The 24,290-nt window shown below is 39.1% G+C and overlaps 1 protein-coding gene across 2 annotated transcripts in view; it reads left to right on the forward strand.

Moving 5' to 3' along the window:
• Positions 1 to 24,290, forward strand: part of PARD3B (par-3 family cell polarity regulator beta) — a 1,075,922-nt gene that overhangs the window by 677,770 nt on the left and 373,862 nt on the right. The window contains exon 16 of one of the 2 annotated variants that reach the window (XM_066346721.1): positions 22,288 to 22,332. The exons of the other annotated variant lie outside the window; for it this stretch is intronic. Within the exon in view, the coding sequence (XP_066202818.1) occupies positions 22,288 to 22,332 (45 nt within the window). The remainder of the gene's footprint in view (positions 1 to 22,287; positions 22,333 to 24,290) is intronic. 2 annotated transcript variants of the gene reach the window in all.

Below are 24,290 nucleotides of genomic sequence, written 5' to 3' on the forward strand. Positions count from 1 at the left end.
TCGATAGCATTTGAACTGTTGTTGATTATGTTGTGTACCCATCACCGAAAGTCAAGTCACTTTCTGTCACCATGTATCTGTCCCTCTTTACTCTGTTTCCCTCAGCCTTTCCATATCCCCCTCCTGCTGGTAACCACTTCACTTTTATCTATGTCCATGAGTCTCAGTTTTATATCCCACCTATGTGTGAAAGAAAATAAATATTTCAATTCAAAATTAGAAAAATTGCCTGACCTGTGGTGGCGCAGTGGATAAAGTGTCGACCTGGAACGCTGAGGTCGCCGGTTCAAAACCCTGGGCTTGCCTGGTCAAGACACATATGGGAGTTGAAGCTTCCTGCTTCTCCCTTCTCTCTCTCTCTCTCTCTCCTCTCTAAAATGAATAAAGTCTTTAGTTTAAAAAAAAAATTAGAAAAATATATGATCAGACAGTTTACAAAGAAAAAAGACATTCAATTGACCAATATATATTGTATTTAATATGTTCAACCTCACAGGTAATTAAGAAAATTCAGATATTTTATTGGAAAACATTGAGAAATATTAAATATACATGTGCTAATATCACAATGCATGTTTGTTAATTATTTAAGATAATGCCTCTTTACTACAAGGCAGTTATATAAGGTACCTTAGCACTCTTTTTGTCATTTATCCAGTAATTCCATTTCAAGGAATTATAAAAAAAAAAAAAATCAAAGATTTGACCAATATTTAAGTTTAAGGATTTTTGCACTATAGTGAACTTAATTTTTCAGCAATTAGTGAGTTGGTGAAATTATAGACTGTTAATCTAATAGATATAATACACTCTTATGCAACAAATAAAAATCTTCAGACTATTTAATAGCATAACAATATTAATGATAGAACATGATTTGAAGAAAACAGTATATAATTGTACCTGTATATACATGTGTGTAGGGGGTGTGTACACATATGGAAGGAAATTTCAGCAGAAGAGTCACACTGATTTGTCTTTTAGTGGAAGTTGCAGGAATAGTTTTTATCTTATTATTTATGCAATTCTGTATATTTCAATACTTTGAATACAAATATGTATTATATTTACAATTAGCATTAAAATAATTTTTAAATAGAATTTAAAAGCATGTAATCCTACCCACGGTCAAAAGAAATAGGGATATTTGACTGCAGAATGGATGAAGGGGTACAAGGTATATTGGCTGACTTCCTATCATTGAGGACTATAACCTGGAAGGGAGGATCAGGGCGCTTTGGACAGATGATGAGATGTTAACAGATTTCACATTGATATAGAATAGTTACTCCTCATCAGTTAACATGGTATTAAATAGAAGCACATTCCTCTTCAGCACCCAGAGGCTCCTGCTAATGGTGGTGTAATAAAGAGAAGTCTCTTGGTCATATTGACCTACAATTCACATAGAACCCATTCAGTGGCCCAGTGAAACTATCAGAGACCTTGCTCCTTCTCCTTTCCCACTCTGTCATTCTTGATTGTTTTGGCTTTTGTCCTCATATTTGTTTCTCTGGTCTTCTGTACTTTCTGAAATCATATCCATGTTTCAGACCAAAAAAAGAAAAGGCAGGACAGGCAGCAGAAGGCCAAAGGGTATTGCCAACATTCTTCCCTTTATATCCAAGAAATCCAACATGGTCTAAGGAATGCTGCCCATCCAATCTCCACTTTTATTTCCTTAGGAAGGACAATAACATGTCACATACTTTCTAGCTGGAAAGTAGCTAGGGAGAACGAGGTTGTTGGTGACACTGGGTCAGCCAACCTATAGTGTCTGCCATCGCTGTGCTGGCTGTGAACTCCTGCTCATGTACAGAATGCAGTCTTGTGCGAGTTGGGCAGAAATTCTGAGTTCTATTAGATCTCAGTCTTTAGAGACTATTATCCCAACCCTATTTTGATAGAATTGTAGACTCCGTAGAAAAGCGGTAAAAGCAATGACCTGATTCCTATCCATGGTCAAAGTCAATCCTGACCAATTATATCTAGGCTGGAACAATGGACAGGAGTCACAGTTGTTTGGGACAATGATGGTACCGTTTTCAAACCACAGAATCTAATGAAGGCACAGCATATAGGGAGATGCTCAGATGGAACCACAACAAATCATTTTTTCTTCTTATTAATGACCCTAAAGCAATGGTTTTAACTTTATTTTTTCATGTCCTGAATGATGAAAATTTTTCTGGTTTTGTTAGTGGGCAAGGATATTTTTATTATTATTATTACTTTTCTTAAGTGAGAAACAGGGAAGCAGTACATGTGCCCCAACCAAGATCCACCCCAGCAAGCCCCCTATGGGGCGATATACTCTGCCCATTTGGGGTGTTGCTCCATTGCTAGGCAACCAAGCTGTTTTAGTAACTGAGGTGAGGCCATGGAGCCATCCTCAGCCCCCAGGGCCAACTTGCTTCAAGAGAGCTATGGCTGCGAGAGAAAAGAGAGAGCTAGAGAGAAAGAAGGGAGAGGGGGAAGAGTGGAGAAGCAGTGTGACTGGGAATCAAACCCAAGACGTCCATATGCCAGGCCCATGCTCTAACATTGAGTTAAATAGCCAGGGCCAGGCAAGGGTATTGTTCTTCCTAATAGTCGCTGTAGGCACAGGGCTTAGAATATATGAGCTTTACAAGGACCTACAAAAGTATCTAAGACATGGAAGATATTATTGGCTCTAAAGTATGAAATGAAAGCCGGAAATTTGACATTAATAAATGCTTGGTTATTCCTGAAATGTAACCCTATGCCAGTTTTACTCATTGTTACTTTTAGAATTTATTTTAAAATATTATTATGTTTGAAAACAATTTGTATTTTGGGATTATTTTCCAGTTCACAAGAATTTCTAAGCATGCACAAAGATTGGCAAATAATAATAATAATAAAATTAGTCAATATCTATTAAATGAGCATGACCTGTGGTGGCACAGTGGATAAAGCGTCGACCTGGAAATGCTGAGGTCGCCGGTTCGAAACCCTGGGCTTGCCTGGTCAAGGCACATATGGGAGTTGATGCTTCCAGCTCCTCCCCCCTTCTCTCTCTCTCTGTCTCTCTCTCCTTGCTCTCTCTCTCTCTCTCTCTCTGTCTCTCTCTCTCTCCTCTCTAAAAAAATGAATAAATAAATTAAAAAAAAATAAAAAAATAAAAAACTCTTAAAAAAATCTATTAAATGAGGAATTCATACCTATATAATTTTGAATTAATTTTTCCAAATGTCTTTAAACTTTTTATAGCAAGAAATATTAATGTCAGAATCAGAGGATGGGGGATTGGGGGGTTATGCACCGTAGACACAGCCCATTGCTTTTCCTCTTACCTTTCTCCACCAGCAGCCTCAGAGGCCTCAAAGAAGTCCCCAATCAAAGAGAAAGAGATTTAAAAATTGCTGCCTGTGACATCACTTTGGACTCAGGGTCTAGCACCTTTCTATTTTTCCTATTAATGTTTTCTATTAGCTTAACCTTGTTCAAGATTCTTAATATACCTCAGTATATTAAGATAATAGATATTTAATCTGTATGTGTAACCGCATACAAATTACATGCAAAAAGGAGCTTGATATAAATGAGCTTATCTAATAGGTCAGTATCAAACACCAGATCAGTTCACTAGACTGTGTGCAGAACTTCGCACAGCTCATTTAAGTGAATGGTTGTGCTCTGAACTGGAGAGGTAACCCAGAAACCTCTAAAGTTAGTATCCTCTAATACAGTCGTTTGCAACTTTTTTCTCACTTGGGGACCAGTGGAAATAGGAGGCTTATTTTGGGGACCATTAAGACAGAAATCACCCTGAGTATAAGCAAATTCTACTAAGATCAGTGGGTCTATAATCTTCATACAGCATCACAGTGATTAACTCGTTCACAGATTGGCACCACCTGTGGACCGGCTGTTGAAAAACACTGCTCTAATAAACAATGAGTCCAGATGACAACTTTTCAAAATCTGTTATATACTAGGAGCCCCGGTTTTGCACTGTTTGTATATTGAACAGATGATAGTAAATTCTGGACAGAAATGTAGACAGTATTATATACTTCAGTTCATGCCAGAAAAGGAATCGTTTGATAGCACTATGGTAGCCAAGAACAGAAGCAGCTATACAATCACCGGCCCGGAACTAGGTGCCAAAATTAATTCATGCAGGAATAAACTGGTTGTCGTCTTAATGTGAGGTCTGCAAGCTCTAGGGGAAAAATGCACGTGAAAATCCTGGGTAGCTCAGGTTACTAGATGTTGAGGTTCATTATTCAATTCTGGGCTGGTCAGTTACCGTAACTTTATGAGAAAAACACTGAGTAATGGGAGAGGGTTTGCATCCAGCCAGCCAGCTCACAGGCACTTGAGAAAGTGCTATGAAGAGGGCAGGAGGGTGTTCAGAAACACAAGCCCTGCACATGACTTGGATTTAGCAGGCTTACTTGTCACATGGGTAGGCGACACGCAGCTTGGTGGGTTATCTAATGCATTGGATGACAGAATTAGGATTCCAAAAGATCTAAACAGGGAGAACTGATGAGCTGCAATTTGGGAGATTAAATTTAATAGGGATCAATGTAAATTCCTGTACTTGGGTTCAAAAGAAAAAAAGCAACTGTCTTACTCCCATCCAGTTCCCTTTTCACGCTGCAACCTGGGTGATCTCTTTAAAACACAAATCCGATCATGTCACTTTTTTGCTTAAAATCCCTTAGTAGTGTCCTATTGCCCTCAGGGTAAGGACAAAACTCCTTATGGGTTTTGGAGATCCTCCCTGATGGGCCTTGTTGGGCAGATAAAATGTATTATGCTCACTTTGTTAAAGATGGAGGCCGTTGCCCAGGTGATATTAATGTGTGTTGAGAATCCTTGTAGCCTGGGGCTTGGTTTTGGGATTAAGCCTTTCCCACCCTTTTTGATATGGGGTGGTACAATCCAATCATGCCTCAGAGAAGTGACTTTGTATTAGAGACTTCCCTATTTTGTATATTGGATTAGAGGTTGTGAAGCTACAATATAAAATGGGGGCAGAACAGAGTTTGTGCTCTTGGTTCCTGAGATTATCATTAGAAGAGAGAGCAGAGGAGAGCAGAGAAAGGCCACGTGGAGGAGACTAGGAGAAGCAGCCAAGCTGGCGGAGTGCTGAGTGAGATGCCAGTTTGTGTAGAGTTTGTATCTGGGATAAGGAAGGAGATGGGGAACTGAGGAGAATAAGGCTGGTGAGTTAGAAACCTTTGATTCTAGGAAACTCAGATAAGTCAGTGGCTTTGTGAGCACTGAATGTGATTGGGTTTTGGAACCCAGTGTGTTTTTTTTTTTTTTACTTGCCCGCTGGGTGCAAGCTAGAATTAAAGACTATGGCCCACCAGTTTGTGGCTCCGTTGTTTCTTTACCGACTGTCCGAATCCAATGCGAACCTGCATGGGCCGGGCTGCTGTGATAGTGGCCCTGGCCGTGCCTCCTGGCTTTACAGGCCTCCTCCTTTCTCCTCCACCTGTTCTCTCCCTAGTCTTCCTGTCATGCTGAGCACTCCAGTTGTATGAAAGACCTTTGGGTTCTGTGTGTGTGACCTGATTCGGGGCTTTTATGTTTCTTCTGTCCAAACCCTGTATAGCTCCAGGTCTCAATGGAAAGTCAAAAACTTGGTTTAGTCTTCATTACCTATTTTCAAGGTTCCCTGATCATCCTTCTATCAGTCAACAAATACTTATTGAGTGTCGACTGCAGGCATGGCCAACAGTTTTTGCACCCAGGCCAGATTAGAAAGAAAACTTTTTTTACAGGCCGGATGAAATATTAAAATTAAAAAATGTTAAATACAAAAACGATTCATTTAAGCAAACAAAATTTTATTATGTAATTTGTTTATGAGTAAATATAAGTAATATAGTACAACAAATTAACAAAAAACCTAATGTGACGTGTTGAGATGCTTTGCGTCGCCTATTATTTTTTTAATATCTGGCTCTATACTTGTAATAGCTATTCTTAACATAGCCTCCAAATATAAATCATTCAATCTTGATCTTGTACTTTTATTTAGATTCATTAAAGAAAATGTTTGTTCACAAATGTAAGTTGAGCTGAAGATTACTGAAGATAGCGTAGTTTATGTATAACGATTTAAAAGTACCACTTATTTCATTTCCACAGTGCGTTGTGCAGAGAATATTAAAATCTTGATCGTGGGCTGCATAAACTCATTACACAGGCTGAATCTGGCCCGCGGGCTGTATGTTGGCCATGCCTGGTCTACTGTGTACCAGGCTCTGTTCTAGACCCTGGGAACAAATTGATGAACAAAATAGAGCCCATGTCTCCATGCAGCTTCTGTTCTAGTGGGGAAGGTGGCGGGAAGTGATGAGTGTTTTACAGAAAAGGGAAGCAGGAGGAGACAGTGACAGAGAGCTGGGGTGGGGAGACCCTACCTTAGGTGAGGGAGCCAGGGAGGACCTCTCTGGTGCGCTGTCTGTGGAGATGAATGGAGGATGTCATGCAGTCTGGGAGAAAGCACTACAGTCAGGGTGGAGTGGCGGGTCCCAAAGCCCTGAGGAGGAGCATGCTTTATCATCTGGGCAACTGCAGTGAGACCAGAATGGGTGATGGAAGGATGCTGAGCAAGGGGACAGCTATGCAGAATGAGCTGTGAAAGGCCCCAGAGACCAGCTCAGCCTGGGCTTGGAGTCTGTGAGTATTTAGATTTTCTCCTAAATGGAGTTGGAAGCTATTAGGAGGTTTTGAGCAAGGGACTGTCTTGATTAAGATTTTTGTTTTGTTTTTGTTTTAAAAGGATTACACTGGCTTCTGTGTGGAAAATAATCTATAGGGCGTAAGCGCAGAATCCCAAAGTTCAGCCCGGGGGTTATTACATCTGTCAAGGTGAGAGCTGATGGTAGCTTTGTTCAGGACGGCTTGGCAATACTTCTCACACTGTTTGTGATTAAAGAAACAACACCCTGCTGAAACAGGGCTCAAGGCGGCTGGGTTCTCCTCTACAATCCCAGTGCCTAGCATGACACCTGGCACACCAGTGGCTCTCCAGTGGTATTTGTTGGACAAAGTCCTGGTTTAACAGGAGTTAATATAAAAATGACTTCAGGATTCTAGTTGGCTGTACATTTGATGAGCCAACAACAGTGCAGTTTGGCTGCCAGAAAAGCTAATGCTGTCTTATTTCCTTTTCTACTGCTATGACACCTGAACTACAGCTCATGCCTCTCCTTGGTAACAATTTCCAGGTGTATTGAGACTCAGAACAACTTATGAAATTTTTATTTCTTACTTCTGAGAGTATCAACAAGCACTTTTAAGAGACATCATGTGTTCTTTCACGTAGTTTGTTAGGAAATTCTACTTTTAGTAAGTAGAGGTGACTAGTGAAATATATAGTTCTTGATCATAAAGCCATTAGCAGAATCTTACTTCTCAGACTCACACAGTAGAAGGAATATGTACTATGAAGTCAGGAACCCTTGAGAGCCCAGCTCTCCCGTTTGCTGACTTTATGCCCTAACCCCACCAAGCCTCAGGCACCTGCTCTGTAAAGGGAAGACTGGAGTGCCTGTCACACAGAGCTTTTGTAAGGACCAAGTGAGAGAACGTGTTAAAATGCTTAGCATGAAGAAAAAGATGGCAACGGAGTAGGCGGATGCACAGCTCTCACCACCAAACTGGAATACAAATCCATTTTAAAAAAATCAGCATGAAAAACCAACTCTGAACTGCAAGAACAGCTCTCAAAAACCAAGGAGCAAAGAAGAAGCCACAACAAACCTGGTAGGGAGCGCCTGAATCTCCCCTGCTTACAGGAACGGAGGGGGAGGGTGAGGCTGAGAGCCCAGAGGGGATCTCACACAAGGGAAAAGAGCAGAAACTACTTCTCACAGTCACTTGCCTGGTGACCAGGGAGTGAGGTATGTTGAAAAGACCAGCTTATCTCCCAAGTGGAAAGGAAAGAGAGAGGGACAGACTGTGAGGGGCTAAGGAATGAAAGAGATGACCTAAAAAAGCTGACTCATCTGTGCTGGAGGCAGCCATAGCTGAAGGAGGGACTGAACCTTTCACAAAACAGAGCTGAATTGCTTCCAGATCAGAGATCTCCGGACATCTATCCAGCTCCAATCAGCACAACAAGACACAGCTGAAAACAAGAAGTGGGGAAGAGGGGCAGGAACTCAGGTATCCATGGAGATCTGAGATACACCTCCCCCTACTGAAGCTGAGAAAACACCCTGCCCCCAGGGAGATTAGTTGGCTAAAGAGACCTTTAGAGTCTCAGGTTACACCCATTGCACTCCTGGATACAGTTTCAAGGAAGCCCCTTGCTGAGATCAGTAAAAAAGACTATCACCTGTTAAGGAAACAAACAAATCAAGACTTCAAAGCTGCCCAAATCCAAAAGTGGATTACAGATAACAGCTGATACCAACCCAAGAAGACCTAGAAATAACACAACTGAAAACTGGAGGCAGACAACACCAAGCCTAGACTCAACCAACTCTACAAATAAAACACCCAAAAACAGACAATGAGAAGACAAAGAAGTGCAATCCAAATGAAACCACAAGAGACACCTTCAGGAGATGAACTGAGTGATATGGAAATAATCAAACTTCCAGATGCGGAGTTCAAAATAATGATTGTAAGGATGCTTAGGGATCTTAGAACAACAATGGATGGTCATTATGAACACCTAAATAAAGAAATAGCAAGTATAAAAAAGAATCAGTTGGAGATGACAAATACAATATCAGAAATAAAGAACACAATGGAAGGAATTAAAAACAGAATAGATAGAGTTGAGGATCGAATCAGCGAGTTGGAGGACAACTGGAATGAAGGCATGAAAGCAGAGAAGAAAAGAGAAAAGAGACTCAAAAAGTCAGAGGAAACCCTTAGAGAGCTCTGTGACAACATGAAGAGAAATAACATCCGCATCATAGGGGTTCCTGAAGAAGAAGAAAAATAACAAGGGATAGAGACTTTGTTCAATCATATCATAGCTGAAAACTTCCCTAAATTAATGCAAGAGAAACTCTCACAAGTCCAAGAAGCACAGAGGACTCCATTAAAGAGAAACCCAAAGAAACCTACACCAAGACACATCATAATTAAAATACCAAAGCTAAGCGATAAAGAGAAAATATTAAAAGCTGCAAGAGAAAAAAAAGTTATCACCTACAAAGGAGCCCCCATAAGGATGACATCCGACTTCTCAACAGAAACACTTGAGGCCAGAAGGGAATGGCAAGAAATATTCAAAGTAATGCAGAACAAGAACCTACAACCAAGACTACTTTATCCAGCAAGGCTATCATTTAAAATTGAAGGAGAAATAAAAAGTTTCCCAGACAAAAAACAACTCAAGGAATTCATTACAACCAAACCAATGCTACAGGAAATGTTAAGGGGCCTGTTGTAAACAGATCAAAGAAGGAAAAGAATATAGCAAAAAAGGAATATACCTTTAAAGAAAAAAATGGCAATAAACAACTACATATCAATAATAACCTTAAATGTACATGGATTAAATGATCCAATCAAAAGACATAGGTAGCTGCGTGGATAAGAAAACAGGACCCATACATATGCTGTCTACAAGAGACACACCTTAGAACAAAAGATACACATAGATTGAAGGTAAAAGGATGGAAAAAAACATTTCATGCAAATGGAAATGAAAAAAAGCTGGGGTAGCAATACTTATATCAAACAAAGTGGACTTTAAAACAAAGGATATAGTAAGAGATAAAGAAGGCCACTACATAATGATAAAGGGAGTAATCTAACAGGAAGATATAACTATTATAAATATCTATGCACCTAATATAGGAGCACCCAAATATATAAAGCAGACTTTGATGGATTCAAAGGGCGAGATCAACAGCAATACTATAATAGTAGGGGATTTCAATACCCCACTAACATCACTAGATAGATCCTCAAGAAAGAAAATTAACAAGGAGACCCTGGCCGGTTGGCTCAGTGGTAGAGCATCAGCCTGGTGTTCAGAAGTCCCAGGTTCGATTCCTGGCCAGGGCACACAGGAGAAGCACCCATCTGCTTCTCCAGCCCTCCCCCTCTCCTTCCTCTCTGTCTCTCTTTTCCCCTCCCGCAGCAAGGCTCCATTGGAGCAAAGATGGCCTGGGTGCTGGGGATGGCTTCTTGGGGGTGCTGGGGATGGCTTCTTGGCCTCTGCCCCAGGCACTGGAATGGCTCTGGTCGCAACAGAGCGACGCCCCGGAGGGGCAGAGCATCATCCCCTGGTGGGCAGAGCGTCGCCCCCTGGTGGGCGTGCCGGGTGGATCCCGGTCGGGCGCATGTGGGAGTCTGTCTGACTGTCTCTCCCCGTTTCCAGTTTCACAAAAATACAAAAAAAAAAAAAAAGAAAGAAAGAAAATTAACAAAGAAACAGAAGACTTATTGGAAACACTAGATCAACTCGATTTAATAGATATCTTCAGAACCTTTCACCCTAAAGCAGCGGAATATACATTCTTTTCAAGTGCTCATGGTACATTCTCTAGGATAGACCACATGTTAGGGCACAAAAGTGCTCTCAACAAATTTAAGAAGACTGAAATCATATCAAGCACTTTCTCTGATCACAACGGCATGAAACTAGAAATGAACCACAACAGAAAAGATCAAATATTCTCAAACACATGGAAACTAAATAGCAGGTTGTTAAATAATGAATGGATTAAGAATGAGATTAAAGAAGAAATAAAAAAATTCCTAGAAACGAATGACAATGAGCATACAACAACTCAAAATTTATGGGACATAGTGAAAGCAGTACTGAGAGGGAAGTTCATAGCACTACAGGCACACTTCCAGAAGCTAGAAAAAGCTCAAATAAACAACTTAACCCTGCATCTAAAAGAATTAGAAAAAGAACAGCAAGTAAAGCCCAAATGTACTAGAAGGAATGAAATAATAAAGATCAGAGCAGAAACAAATGACAAAGAGGCTAAAGAAACAATACAGAGGATCAGTGAAACTAGGAGCTGGTTCTTTGAAAAGGTAAACAACATTGATGAACCTTTAACTAGACTCACCAAGAAAAAGAGAGAGAGGACTCAAATAAATAAAATTAGAAATGAGAGAGGAGAAATAACAAGTGACACAACAGAAATACAAAATATTACAAGAAAATACTATGAAGAACTGTATGCCAAAAAAACTAGACAACCTAGATGAAATGGACAAATTCCTTGAAAAATACAATCTTCCAAAAATCAATCTGGAAGAATCAGAAAACCTAAACAGATCGATTTCACCAAATGAGATCGAAACAGTTATCAAAAACCTCCCAACAAAGAAAAGTCCGGGGCCCGATGGCTTCACAACGGAATTCTACCAAATATTCAAAGAAGAACTAACTCCTATCCTTCTCAAACTATTTCAAAAAATTCAAGAGGAAGGAAGACTTCCAAGCTCCTTTTATGAGGCGAGCATAATTCTGATTCCAAAGCCAGGCAAAGACAACACAAAGAAAGAAAATTATAGGCCAATATCTCTGATGAATATAGATGCTAAAATCCTCAACAAAATATTAGCAAACCGGATCCAACAATATATGGAAAAAATCATACACTGTGATTAAGTGGGATTTATTCTGGGGAGGCAAGGCTGGTACAATATTCGTAAATCAATCAATGTGATTCATCACATAAACAAAAAGAAGGAGAAAACCCATATGATAATTTCAATAGATGCAGAAAAAGCATTTGATAAAATCCAGCACCCATTCATGATCAAAACTCTCAGCAAAGTGGGAATACAGGGAACATACCTCAACATGATAAAAGCCATCTATGAGAAACCCACAGCCAACATCATACTCAATGGGCAAAAATTAAAAGCAATCCCCTTAAGATCAGGAACAAGGCAGGGGTGTCCCCTTTCACCACTCTTATTTAACATAGTCCTGGATGTCCTAGCCACAGCAATCAGACAAGAAGAAGAAATAAAAGGCATTCAAGTTGGAAAAGAAGAAGTAAAACTATCATTATTTGCAGATGATATGATATTGTATATAGAAAATCCTAAAGTCTCAGTCAAAAAACTACTGGACTTGATAAATGAATTTGGCAAGGTGGCAGGATATAAAATCAATACTCAGAAATCAGAGGCATTTTTATACACCAACAATGAACAGTCAGAAAGAGAAATTAAGGAAACAATCCCCTTCACAATTACAACCAAAAAAATAAAGTACCTAGGAGTAAACTTAACCAAGGAGACTAAAGACTTGTACTTGGAAAATTACAAAGCATTGATAAAAGAAATCAAGGAAGATACAAACAAGTGGAAGCATATACCATGCTCATGGTTAGGAAGAATAAACATCATTAAAATGTCTATATTACCCAAAGCAATCTATAAATTCAATGCAATACCAATTAAAATACCAATGACATACTTCAAAGATATAGACCATATATTCCAAAAATTTATATGGAACCAAAAAAGAACACAAATAGCCTCAGCAATCTTAAAAAAGAAGAATAAAGTGGGAGGTATCACACTACCTGATATCAAGTTATACTACAAGGCCATTGTACTCAAAACAGCCTGGTACTGGCATAAGAACAGGCATATAGATCAATGGAACAGAACAGAGAACCCAGAAATAAACCCACAGATCTATGGACAACTGATATTTGACAAAGGAGGTAAGGAAATACAATGGAGTAAAGACAGCCTCTTTAACAAATGGTGCTGGGAAAATTGGACAGCTACCTGCAAAAAAGTGAAACTAAATCACCAGCTCACACCACTCACAAAAATAAGCTCAAAATGGATAAAAGACTTAAATGTAGGCCGTGAAACCATAAGCATCTTAGAAGAAAACATAGGCAGTAAGCTCTCGGACATCTCTCGGAGCAATATATTAGCCGATTTATCTCCACGGGGAAGTGAAATAAAAGACAGGATAAAAAAATGGGACTATATCAAACTAAAAAGCTTTTGCACAGCTAAAGACAACAAGAACAGAATAAAAAGACAAACTACGCAATGGGAGAACATATTTGACTATACGTCTGATAAGGGGTTAATAACCAAAATTTATAAAGAACTTGTAAATCTCAACACCAGGAAGACAAACAATCCAATCCAAAAATGGGCAAAAGAGATGAATAGACACTTCTCCAAAGAGGACATACAGATGGCCAATAGGCATATGAAAAAATGCTCAACATCACTAATCATTAGAGAAATGCAAATTAAAACCACAATGAGATATCACCTCACACCAGCCAGAATGGCGCTCATCAACAAAACAACACAGAATAAGTGCTGGTGAGGATGTGGAGAAAAGGGAACCCTCCTGCACTGCTGGTGGGAATACAGACTGGTGCAGCCACTGTGGAAAACAGTATGGAGATTCCTCAAAAAACTGAAAATCGAACTGCCTTTTGACCCAGCTATCCCACTTTTAGGAATATACCCCAAGGACACCATAGAATGGCTCCAAAAGGAGAAATGCACCCCCATGTTTGTGGCAGCATTGTTCACAATAGCAAAGATCTGGAAACAGCCCAAGTGTCCGTCAGAGGACGAGTGTATTAAAAAGCAGTAGTACATATATACTATGGAATACTACTCAGCCATAAGAAATGATGACATCAGATCATTTACAATAACATGGATGGACCTTGATAACATTATACGGAGTGAAATAAGTAAATCAGAAAAAAAACTAAGAACTATATGAAACCATACATAGAAGGGACATAAAAATGAGACTCAGAGACATGAACAAGAATGTGATGGCAACAGGGGTGGGGGGGTGGGTGAGGGAGGATGGGGCGAAGAAGGAGAGAGGGGTTGGGGGAGAGGAGGGGCACAAAGAAAACCAGATAGAAGGTGACAGAAGACAATTTAACATTGGGGGAGGGGTATACAGCACAATCAAATGTCAAAATCTAGAGATGTTTTCTTTCAACATATGTACCCTGATTTATCAATGTCACTGCATTAAATTTAATAAATAAATTTAAAAAAATGCTTAGCATGACTTCTGACACATGTAAGTTGGTAACAAGTTTTAGTTTCCTTTTTCCTTTTCCCTCCTAAAAATAGAATCACTATTTGGAAATGTATATTATAAACAGTGGAATTAGAGGTGTGTTGTTTCACTTGTTAATAGAGAATAATGGTTGTTGTGTGACTTACAGCGGTCCCCAACCCCCGGGCTGCAGACCAGTACTGGTCCTTGGGCTTTTTGTTGCCGGTCTGCAGAGAAAGAATAAATAACTTACATTATTTCGTTTTATTTATATTTAAGTCTGAATGATGTTTTATTTTTTAAAAATGACCAGATTCCCTCTGTTACATCCGTCTAAGACTCACTCTTGACACTTGTCTCGGTCACGTGATACATTTATCCTTCCCACCCTAAAGGCTGGTCCGTGAAAATATTTTCTGACATTAAACCGGTCCGTGGCCCAGAAAAGGTTGGGGACCACTGACTTCCAGGGCAGCCTGAGCCCTTACTTTCCTATGGTTTAATCAGTATCACAACATACTTATCGAAGGTCTAGGAAACATGGGAGTTTTCATCAACTGGGTAGTAGAAATAATGCAACCTTGTTAGATCCTAAAAATTTACAGAAAGAAGACTGCTGGGAGGGATCTCACATGGGTCGCATTTTCCTTGTCATACAAAAAAGGACGGAGACTCTACACAACTCATCATTGAGGACCTTTGTAATCTGTAACTGTTTACCATGTAAAGATGATTAAAATACTGTCTTTGTCTTCATTGAAGTTACACACACATCAACGTAATACAAAGTATAGATAGTGGTGTGTTTGTTTGGAGGCAAAAATAAAGTGTTCTGGGGAAACAGCTGAAGAGACTGTCCTACAGAGAGGAGGTTACAGTGGGGAGCTGGGCCCCAAGGGGTGACGGCGTTCGTTCACGTGAGGTTTGAGGCATTTCCAGCTAAGGATAAAGGCAAGGGGATAAACCAGGAATCACTTTATGTGACTTTAATAAAAAGTGGGTAGGGGAAAATATAATGATAAAGGTAAAAAGGATTCAAACCTGACTATAAGGCTAGGGAGACGTCGTGTTCTAGGCAGTTGATTGACTGAAGGCTTTCGGTTAGGTTAGGAAAATGAGGAAAGTGATGTTTAGCATGGGAAATCTCGGCAGAGTAAACGAGATGTACAGTGGAGTTGGGGACGTAGAGGTAGGTCAAGGGCAAGTCGGAAGCAGTTTCCTAAGTTCAGCCATAAAGTAGAAACGGCCTGGGATCCAGGGAGGATTCAGAAGGAGGACTTGCGACTGTGGCTCGTGAATATGCCGTGTGTGCTGTCAGGACAGGGGCGTATCCCGGAGCCCAGACCTGGCTTCGTGAATATGCTGTGTGTGCTGTCGGGACAGGGGCATAGCCTGGAGCCCAGACCTGGCTTCCTGTCAGTTCTCCAGCTCAGCTGCATCTCTTTGTGGCCCTATATTCCTTTTTTTTTTTTAAGTGCATATTTTCAGCCTTGATTTCATGATATGCTTATTCAGGAGAGAAGCAGGCAATGGAACGGATGTCCAACAAAGATCACTCTTAGTCCCTGATCAAATGCTGAGCTTAGTGTTCTACCTGTTACACTTCAGGTTTGAGTTAGCAAGGTATCTGAGGACCATTGGTTCTGTGACTTAGGAAGCTATGGTTTTAAGGACAAAGGTGTTTCAATTAATTAAATAGTATAGTTATTTTGCAACTCATTCCAGAGGAATTAAATAATACCATACCATTACACTTGTTGTAAGATTTATATCATTATTTTTTCATGTCTGAGTTGAGGCGGTAGGGTTGAGAGTCGAAGGAAAGCAAAGTGGTTAGAGTGCACCTACCAGAGAAGAAAGAACTGCACAGAGAGCAAACTGCAGAAGTATTTCGGGAGTCAGTCGTCACTGTTACGCACAGAGTACGGGTCAGAGCACGTCTGTCAGGAGACTACCCAGGCCAGGAAAGTCGCTCCCCGAAGGATTCAGGAAGAAGTACTGAGAACTCACATCTGATTCTTTTGAGAAAAGACAGTGTTTACTGACTGGGTTCAAAACAAATTAATTCAAGAATTTGTGAGGAAATGATTTGTTTTTCCTAGTACTCTTTCATGAGATAAAGACAATAGCATAAGAACAAACAAAAGATATTGGATTTTCCTAACTTTAGATTTAAGCTCCCCCAAGGTTCATGAAGAAAGAAAGGGAATTATAAAGAGGTGACTGAAAAGTTGGGAACATAGGAGTCACTGGACAACGACGAGGGAGCGGGTCCTCATTTTTATCCGCGGGCATCCTGGCTGAGAGAAGTGATGTAACATTAGAAGAAAACTTCAGCTGCTGAGTCCTAACTACGTTGTTGTCAGAACAGCAACAAAGCCAGGGAAGAGCGCTGTACTTTGGGGAAACTTGCTCAGAGAGATGATGAGACGGACATTTGCATCATAATCATGTACTAATTCCCTAACCCCTTTTCCAACAAAAGATGTGTTTATGATTTTTTTTTGCTTTTTTTGTTTGTTTTCAAGAAAAGGAAGATTTTTTTCAACACATAAAAATGCATACTCAGAAAATCTCCCTAAAGAAAAACAGTGTGCCAGATAGTCATCGATAGAAGAAAACACTATAAATCAATGCAGTAAAGGAGAGAACTTAATTTACAACTTGAAACAGGTTTGCCTTCCTTAAAAGTTCTGGAAATCAATCAGGGGCACAGAAAATTGATCTGCTAAAAGAGAATAAAATGGATTCTTAATATTGGCAACTACATCAACTTTTCTTCTTTTAATTCTGAAGGCGCAACTCTTGGAAACAAGTTTATTAACCATTAAGGAATTACCCGATATTTAGTTTTCTAGCAATCTATTCGAAGAGAAGTATTTATGGCCTCAGTAGAAGATGTATTTTTGCTGTGCCAAACATCACCTTAAAAACTGCAGCGTCTCTTATGTCAAAGGTATGGAAATCAAAGATTAAATGAAATAGAGCCGTCTATGGAAAAAGCAAGCATTGCATCATATTTTAGAGTGCTGCTTTACTTCAGAGTATCTCAGTGTGAAGTAGTGGGAATCTGAACACATTTGCATATTCCCCTTCCCTGACATAGGGTTGGCATTCTCAAAAAGAATAACCGTAGCTGATGGCAATCTTTATCTGAAGAGATTTGTGCATGCTAGCAATATACCATCTTCTGTCAGCATAAGAAGAGCACATGGGGCCCATTAACCCACCAAATCTGCCACTGTTCTGCAAATTTTTATTAAGCAAGTACGGTTCCTAATAGTCACTTACATTATGGAATGCGTATCAAATGCTATCAATAAGCAAAGGGATTATTTTCCCCCAGTGAGAATGCATTTGAACTTCTAAGAAGGCTTGACAAAAGAATAAAACACGTTAAGTGATCACTATATTAATATAAATGTATCCTACTGGGAAACCAATATGTTTAAGTATTATATGCACTTTAATGTTTGCTACTAATAAACATTCACTGATTTTCTCCCCATATTTTCTTTATTTATGGTTTCTCTTCCATACAGTGAACCTGGTTGAAATGAAAAGACAATGTGTGCTTATCCGCGCTTTTTAAAAAAGCACCATTGATTTTGAGCAGTTTTAATTAGCTCAAAGGTCTACAACCAAGATAACTAGAAACGTAGGCGGGCATGCTACTCTGTTTTCGGAGCAACCAGAGGTCTTCCTGAACCAGAGGACAAACCCTGAAATTAAAAAACATCCAAACTAAAGAGCATCCTCTTTATAAAGCACCTTTCAGTAATTACATCAAGTGGTGTCCATCAGTCTTGAGTTGAGAACCAGGAAACAGGCGCTTAGTAGTATAGAAATCCCATTATCTAAATAAATCCAAAGATGTCCCAGGACAGACAAATCCATGGTACCCTCTAAGTATTTAATAACGGTTGCAATAAAAAATGTCTATTTCGTCTTCAGAAGGATTCAACATTTCACTGATATCTCTTAAATTACTGTAATATCCCTTTAAGGTAATCCAGAGCAAGCAATATCATCCCTTGGGTAAAATTGAAGGGTAAGAAAGGCAATTTAATAGGCTATGGAAACTTTAAAAAGAAAGAAAAAACACTCTGTCTTCAGAACTAGAACAAGAAACTTTGGCTCTTGTTCCATCAACATTTTCTTACTTGGTACTTTTGGTACTTTACCATTGTGGAATAAAAGACCTTTCCCACACCCAGCCCACTCATTTTTCAATCTCTTGTAAATAAGGTCTTTGTTCAAAATGACACACCTGTCATAATCATCTTGCTACTGTTCAAACTGCTGAGCTATCTAAATATTATGCAGTGAAATGACTAAGACTTAAGCTCCAGCCCCAAGAGATAACTTTATAGCAGCTCTAAGGTAATGTGAGTTATAAAGGAAGTTGAGTATTAATTATAACACTTGTCATTTAAAAAAAGGTAGATGGTGTGTATAATTTTACCTCATTTTCTCATTTGCTACTGTTATTTAAATCGCTTCCCAGTACTACACATGTGCATAAAAGATGATTGTTCCCAATTTAAATTTTTAAATGAAATGTATTCTATTAAGTCATTACAATTCCCTCTCCTTTCTATTATGTTTATTCATTTATCTCCTAAAGATAGATATGTGTCAGTGAATGTTTTGGAGAGAGACCCCTAACTTTTATGCCTATCACTCACTTGGATTTTCCACATTGTTTTTTAAAATAGCTTGTTAGTGTTCTAAAGAATTCTAAATTGTCTATTAAAATAATGATAAGTATTCCGACTAAGAATAATAGACATTATACAGCCCAAAAAGTTAAGAAAGTAAGATGTTTAATCTAATATGACAGGAAATTTTTCAATACTTAAATTGACTTAGATTTCATGGGATAACTTATGTCTGTTAAAAAAAGAAAAAGAAACCATGTCCTGTTGGCTCAGTGGTAGTGTGTTGGCTTGGTGTGTGGAAGTCCTGGGTTTGATTCCTGGTCAGAGCATGCAGGAGAAGCATCCACCTGCTTCTCCACCCCTCCCCCTCTAACTCCTCCCACCCCCTGCAACCATGGCTCAATTAGAGCAAGTTGGCTCCAAGCACTGAGGATGGCTCCTTGGCCTCTGCCTCAGGCACTAAGAAGAGCTCAGTTGCTGAGCAATGGAACAATGCCCCAGATGAGAAGAGCATCGCCCCCTAGTGGGCTTCTTGTAGATCCCAGTTGGGGCACATACAGGAGGGGTCTGTTTCTCTGCCTCCCCTCCTCTCACTGAATTAAAAAAATAAATCCTACCTTTCGATGAATCCCTTTTTCTGAGTAACTCTATGGAATAAAACCATATAGTCTTGAGTATTACATTTTATTTCCTATGCCTTTTTTCCTCTATAGAGGAACTGGAAACTAGGTACACTGGGAGGTGAAACTTGCTCTGGGTGTTGGATTATCCATGAGGTAACAATTAAAAGTGCCTAGTGCCCTGCCTGAAGCATCATAGACTCTCAATTATGTTCTCCTGTGCTCCTTTATAATCCCAGGCAAGTTATATCATAGGGACTACCACCATCCTCAGTTTTCATTTATCAGAAGTTTTCATTTATTGAGAAATATGTAGCTATCCCTGTGCTAAGTGCTTTTGTATATATTTTTCATTTTATTCCCACAACTCTCTGTATAGTGTTTTTATTTTGTTTTCATGTGGAGAAACGGAGGGTAAAGAGAGCTTTGTAACTTGCCTGGAAAAGCTGGGATTCAGCCCACATCTATTTTATTGTTAGCTATTATGTTATTCGGCTTTCTGTTTAGTTTCTCATTAATAATGATGATAATAGGTAATGTTTCTTAAGCACCTACTATGTGATCTTTTAAGTACTTTGCATAAACCTATACATGTAATTTTTACTTCAAACCTGTGCAGTAAGCCATATTATCCTCATTTTATATAGGATGAAATTGAGGCACATAAAGTTAAATTAAACTGCCTACAACTAGTAAATTTCCAAGTGAGTATTTTTACTCAAACTAGTGATTTTTCATCTGTGAAATGGGAATGGCTATTTTAGGTTGAATGCACTAAAATTGTAGATTTCCAAATACGTTAAACAAAATTATAGCTAACACTTATACTGGTCGCCACAGAAAGATTTCTGTTAATAACATATATTCAAATAAAAGGATAATAGTTTTCTAACATATAAATGTTTGTTAAGTCTTTATGTTACTGATAATTCCAAAAAATGTAACATCTCTTTCGTGACTCATCACTGTTACCATAGAGTGGTGAAGAGGGCCATGTTTCATTTCTGGGTACTGTCCTCTATTACTGAGGCATGCCTCAGTTTCTTGTCCATAAAGTAAGAATAATAACACCTATCTTTATAGGTTACTGTGAGGAGTAAATGAATTATGAGATATAAAGTAAATAGGACAGAACCTGCGATGATTAGAACTCAATAAAAATTAGCGACTAGTATTTTTTTTTAGTCATTGATTATTTTCCATATTTTTCTATTTATACTGTAGGTTCCATGTAAGTTTTTTTTAGACTTGGAAAAGACAGAAATTGGCCCCAGAAACAGAGCCTAATATGTACAAACGGATGTCAACTGGAAGTACAAAGAAAACTCTAACAAGATATTTAAGCAGTTAATATCAGAAAAATTACAGACCTGTAGTGCTTTTATCTGGAAAATAAATCGCTTAGGAACGGAGAGCTAGGTGGGAGTGGGAAGATGGATGTTTCGTAACGGGGTTCGTGCACTATGCCTGACTGTGGTAGGGAAGGGAAGGGGGCATACTACTCTGACTAGTCTAGGGGTAGGGAAGCGACAGAGCCTCCTTGTTAGCAGAGTTCCCCTCACCTTGTTTCAACCTTGGAGCACCAGGGTTTTAGAGACTGACACGAACAGTGGCACATGGTGAATCAGGAACAGCTGTGGTTGAATATTAAAGTGATAATCCGTGCAGAGATGCTTAAGGGCTAAGAACTTTACCCCTGTATTCATGAGAAATACTGGTTAATAGCTTTCACATAGTATTTTTGCCTGATATTAGGATCCTACCAGCCTCATAACATGAGTTGGGAGATATTTCTTCCTCTGAATTTCCTGAAAGGATTTTGGCAAAATTGGTATTATTTCTTCCTTAAATGTTTGGTAGATAGTATTCACCAGTGAAGCCATCTGTCTAGAGTTTTCTTTGTGAGGAAGTTTTTAACTAAAAGTTCATTAACGAAACAAACTGTAGGGCTATTCAGATTATCTGTTTCTTCCTGTATAAGCTTTGGTAAATTGTGTCTTCCAATATTTATCCATGTCATTAGGACTGGGTTAACCTAGAGTTCCTTTATTCCCCCCACTACTGAAGCAGCGTTCCCTCTATATTCTAGCTGATGCTCCTGAATTGGGAAGGGTTTTACTTAGGCTGCTTCGGCTGGTGCCTATTCCCAGCCCCGTGTGAACTTTGGACAGTTCCCTTTTTCCTTTGGGAGGTTCTTCGCCAGGTCTGGGGCAGATTCCTCACATGCACACAATCCTTGATATTCAGCCAAATCCAGGAGGGGCTCCTCTACAGATCTCAGGAAAAGATTTGTGTAGGTCTCCTCTCCACTTCCCTGCTCTATAGACTCCACCTGCCTTGGCTTCCCTGGACATTCCACTTCCTGTCCTCAAGCTGGGATGTCACCGGGCTCTGCCTGTGTTTCCCTCCCTGCCTATTTTCCATACCAAAGCCTGGAAACTCTCCACCCAGTAAGCTAGAGCAGTTGTCAGATTCACCTCCCTGTTTGCCATCTCCCAGGACTCACTGTTCTCTCTTGCCTGATGTCTAATCTCTTGAATGCCATTGTTTTACGTTTTGTCTATTAAAAAAAAATTTTCAGGGAGATTATAAATCTATTCATATTTACTCTAGGTTTATCAGATACAGAAGTTCAGCACTGAGTGTATATATTGCTATTATGTTCAAAGCATTTTACTATGTATTACACATCTCTAGTCCCATAAATTTAGTTTCTCTTTTTGCAAATATGGAGACAATAACCCAGTTTAAAAAAAAAAACCAAAGTATTGAAAATTAAAAGAAAATTAAATTATAATTATAGAAGTCTAATAAATATATATTTCTCCATAGCTATCTTTAAAATATCTACCAGTAGAAATTAGGTGCCCCAGGTAGTCTGGGGAAAATTATTCTTAAATCCTTCCTGGTAAAAGATTTAACTTATTATAAATCTATATTAATTTATTTTCAAAAAAATGGCTGATTTACAAGCAGGCTGATCCTTGTCTCTTTTGTTTCTTCTCAGTGCCAGATGAAAGCAAAGTCCATTCACTGGCCGGACACAGAGTGGGTAAGAAATTCCTTGTAACTGATATTCTCCTTCCTGGAAATCACTGGCGGCGTCTGAGTAGCCGTTGGACCTCTTTCCATCCCTAGTCACTGAAAGGCTTGCTAATTAATACGTGAGATTTCTCTGACTTCCATGAAGATGAATTATTGCTTGGCTCTGTGTGTAGTGGCATAATGTATGCTGACTCAAAATGTTCAAGAGGAAAGAAGAAAGGTTTCCAAAAGAATTACTGTAAAACCCCAAAATCTTAAACCTGTATGCCAGCTGAACACATAGACCAGCAACAAAATTCTAAAGAAACCCTGAGAAAGTTGGAAATTTTTTCCCATGATGACTTTCACATTAAAGTGATTGGACAGAGTTTCAGAAATAAAACATTTTGCTCTTTGTTTTTCTGCTCCAAAAAGATGAGTCTTTTTGCCTGTCATCGAAGGGGAGTGTACCCAAGATGACCGCATTATCATTCCTTAGACTCATGAACGAGCTCCCTGGAGGTTCTCTGGAAAGTCCTCAAGGATCTCTGAGTGTCTACTGGTCTTCCTCTATTATGTGTGAGAAACCCTCAGGTCTAAAATCCAAGCTGTTTATTCAGTGCCAGGTTGCCTGTTCTCTGTTCCTTTGCCTTCCCTTCATCATTTATTCAGATTAGTTGAAAACACTTAAAGCTACTAGGCTAGTAAACACTGCAGTAACCCTTGTCCTCTAGCAGTTCATTATTTGGCGGGGGGAGGGAGGAATAGCCATTTTACTCTTAGAATCACCACTCCAAACAACTGAACGGTTATAATTTGTTGACACCCCTCTGTTTCCGAAACAAAGAAGTCTTTCCCACCGCCAGGCGTCTCCAGTGTTTATATGCCAATTATGTTTTCAGCAGTAAGTGGCCTTGATGCCTCATTACCTCCATCATGTTCCAGGACAAGATTATGACTTTTTCTTCCTTTTATTCTTTCTCCAGATTCTCTAGTGATAACAGCAGGGAAGGACTGGTTCACAACTCTTAGATTTTTTTTTTTCTTTTTTTGTTCCTCCTTATAAAGAGCCTAAGAGGTTAGATCACTGTAAAAAGAAAGATTTCTGTGGGAGCCATAAACAGCCACATGCTGCTTGTTTCTGTCGCTGTCGTCCATTCCATTCTCTCCTACTGGAAATATTTCCAGGAGTCTGAGAAGGAAGTTCTCATGCTCAAGGATCCCCCAGGACGCCCTGTTTTGTTTTCATCTGAAATGCGTGGGACTGCTTGTAGTTACTTCTCCTACATCCTAATACTTGATGATGAAAGCCTTGTTTCGTACTGGGATAGGCTTCAAGGTAAAAAGTGGAAACAGTTTTGAAGAATGTTTATCAATCTGGTTTTTGAAAAGGAGCCAATGATAACACTTTCTGGCTTTTTCCAAGAAATCAAATCCTATTCTAATATTCTTGATTTCCAAACACAACAATAGTAGCCAATAACTGAAAGTTACTGTCAATCTTTTTAAATGAAAACGTTACCTTAGTATATTACTGTGATACTTGAGGTGAATTTGAATGATATATTTTATATAGCCTGATATAAAAATGTTAACAAAGAATTACTCTAAATACAAAACTTATAATAGTCTGCCAAATTTTTTTAAATGTAAAAATAGCATTAATTTTTTTTAATAATTTTATTTTTTTAATGGGGCGACATCAATAAATCAGGATACATATATTCAAAGATAACATGTCCAGGTTATCTTGTCATTCAATTATGTTGCATATCCATCACCCAAAGTCAGATTGTCCTCTGTCACCTTCTATCTAGTTTTCTTTGTGCCCCTCCCCCTCCCCCTTTCCCTCTCCCTCTTCCCCCTCCCCCCGTAACCACCACACTCTTATCAATGTCTCTTAGTCTCACTTTTATGTCCCACCTACATATGGAATAATGCAGTTCCTGGTGTTTTTTTTTATTTACTTATTTCACTTCGTATAAT

Source organism: Saccopteryx leptura, chromosome 7, assembly GCF_036850995.1.
Source record: "Saccopteryx leptura isolate mSacLep1 chromosome 7, mSacLep1_pri_phased_curated, whole genome shotgun sequence".
NCBI lineage: Eukaryota > Metazoa > Chordata > Mammalia > Chiroptera > Emballonuridae > Saccopteryx > Saccopteryx leptura.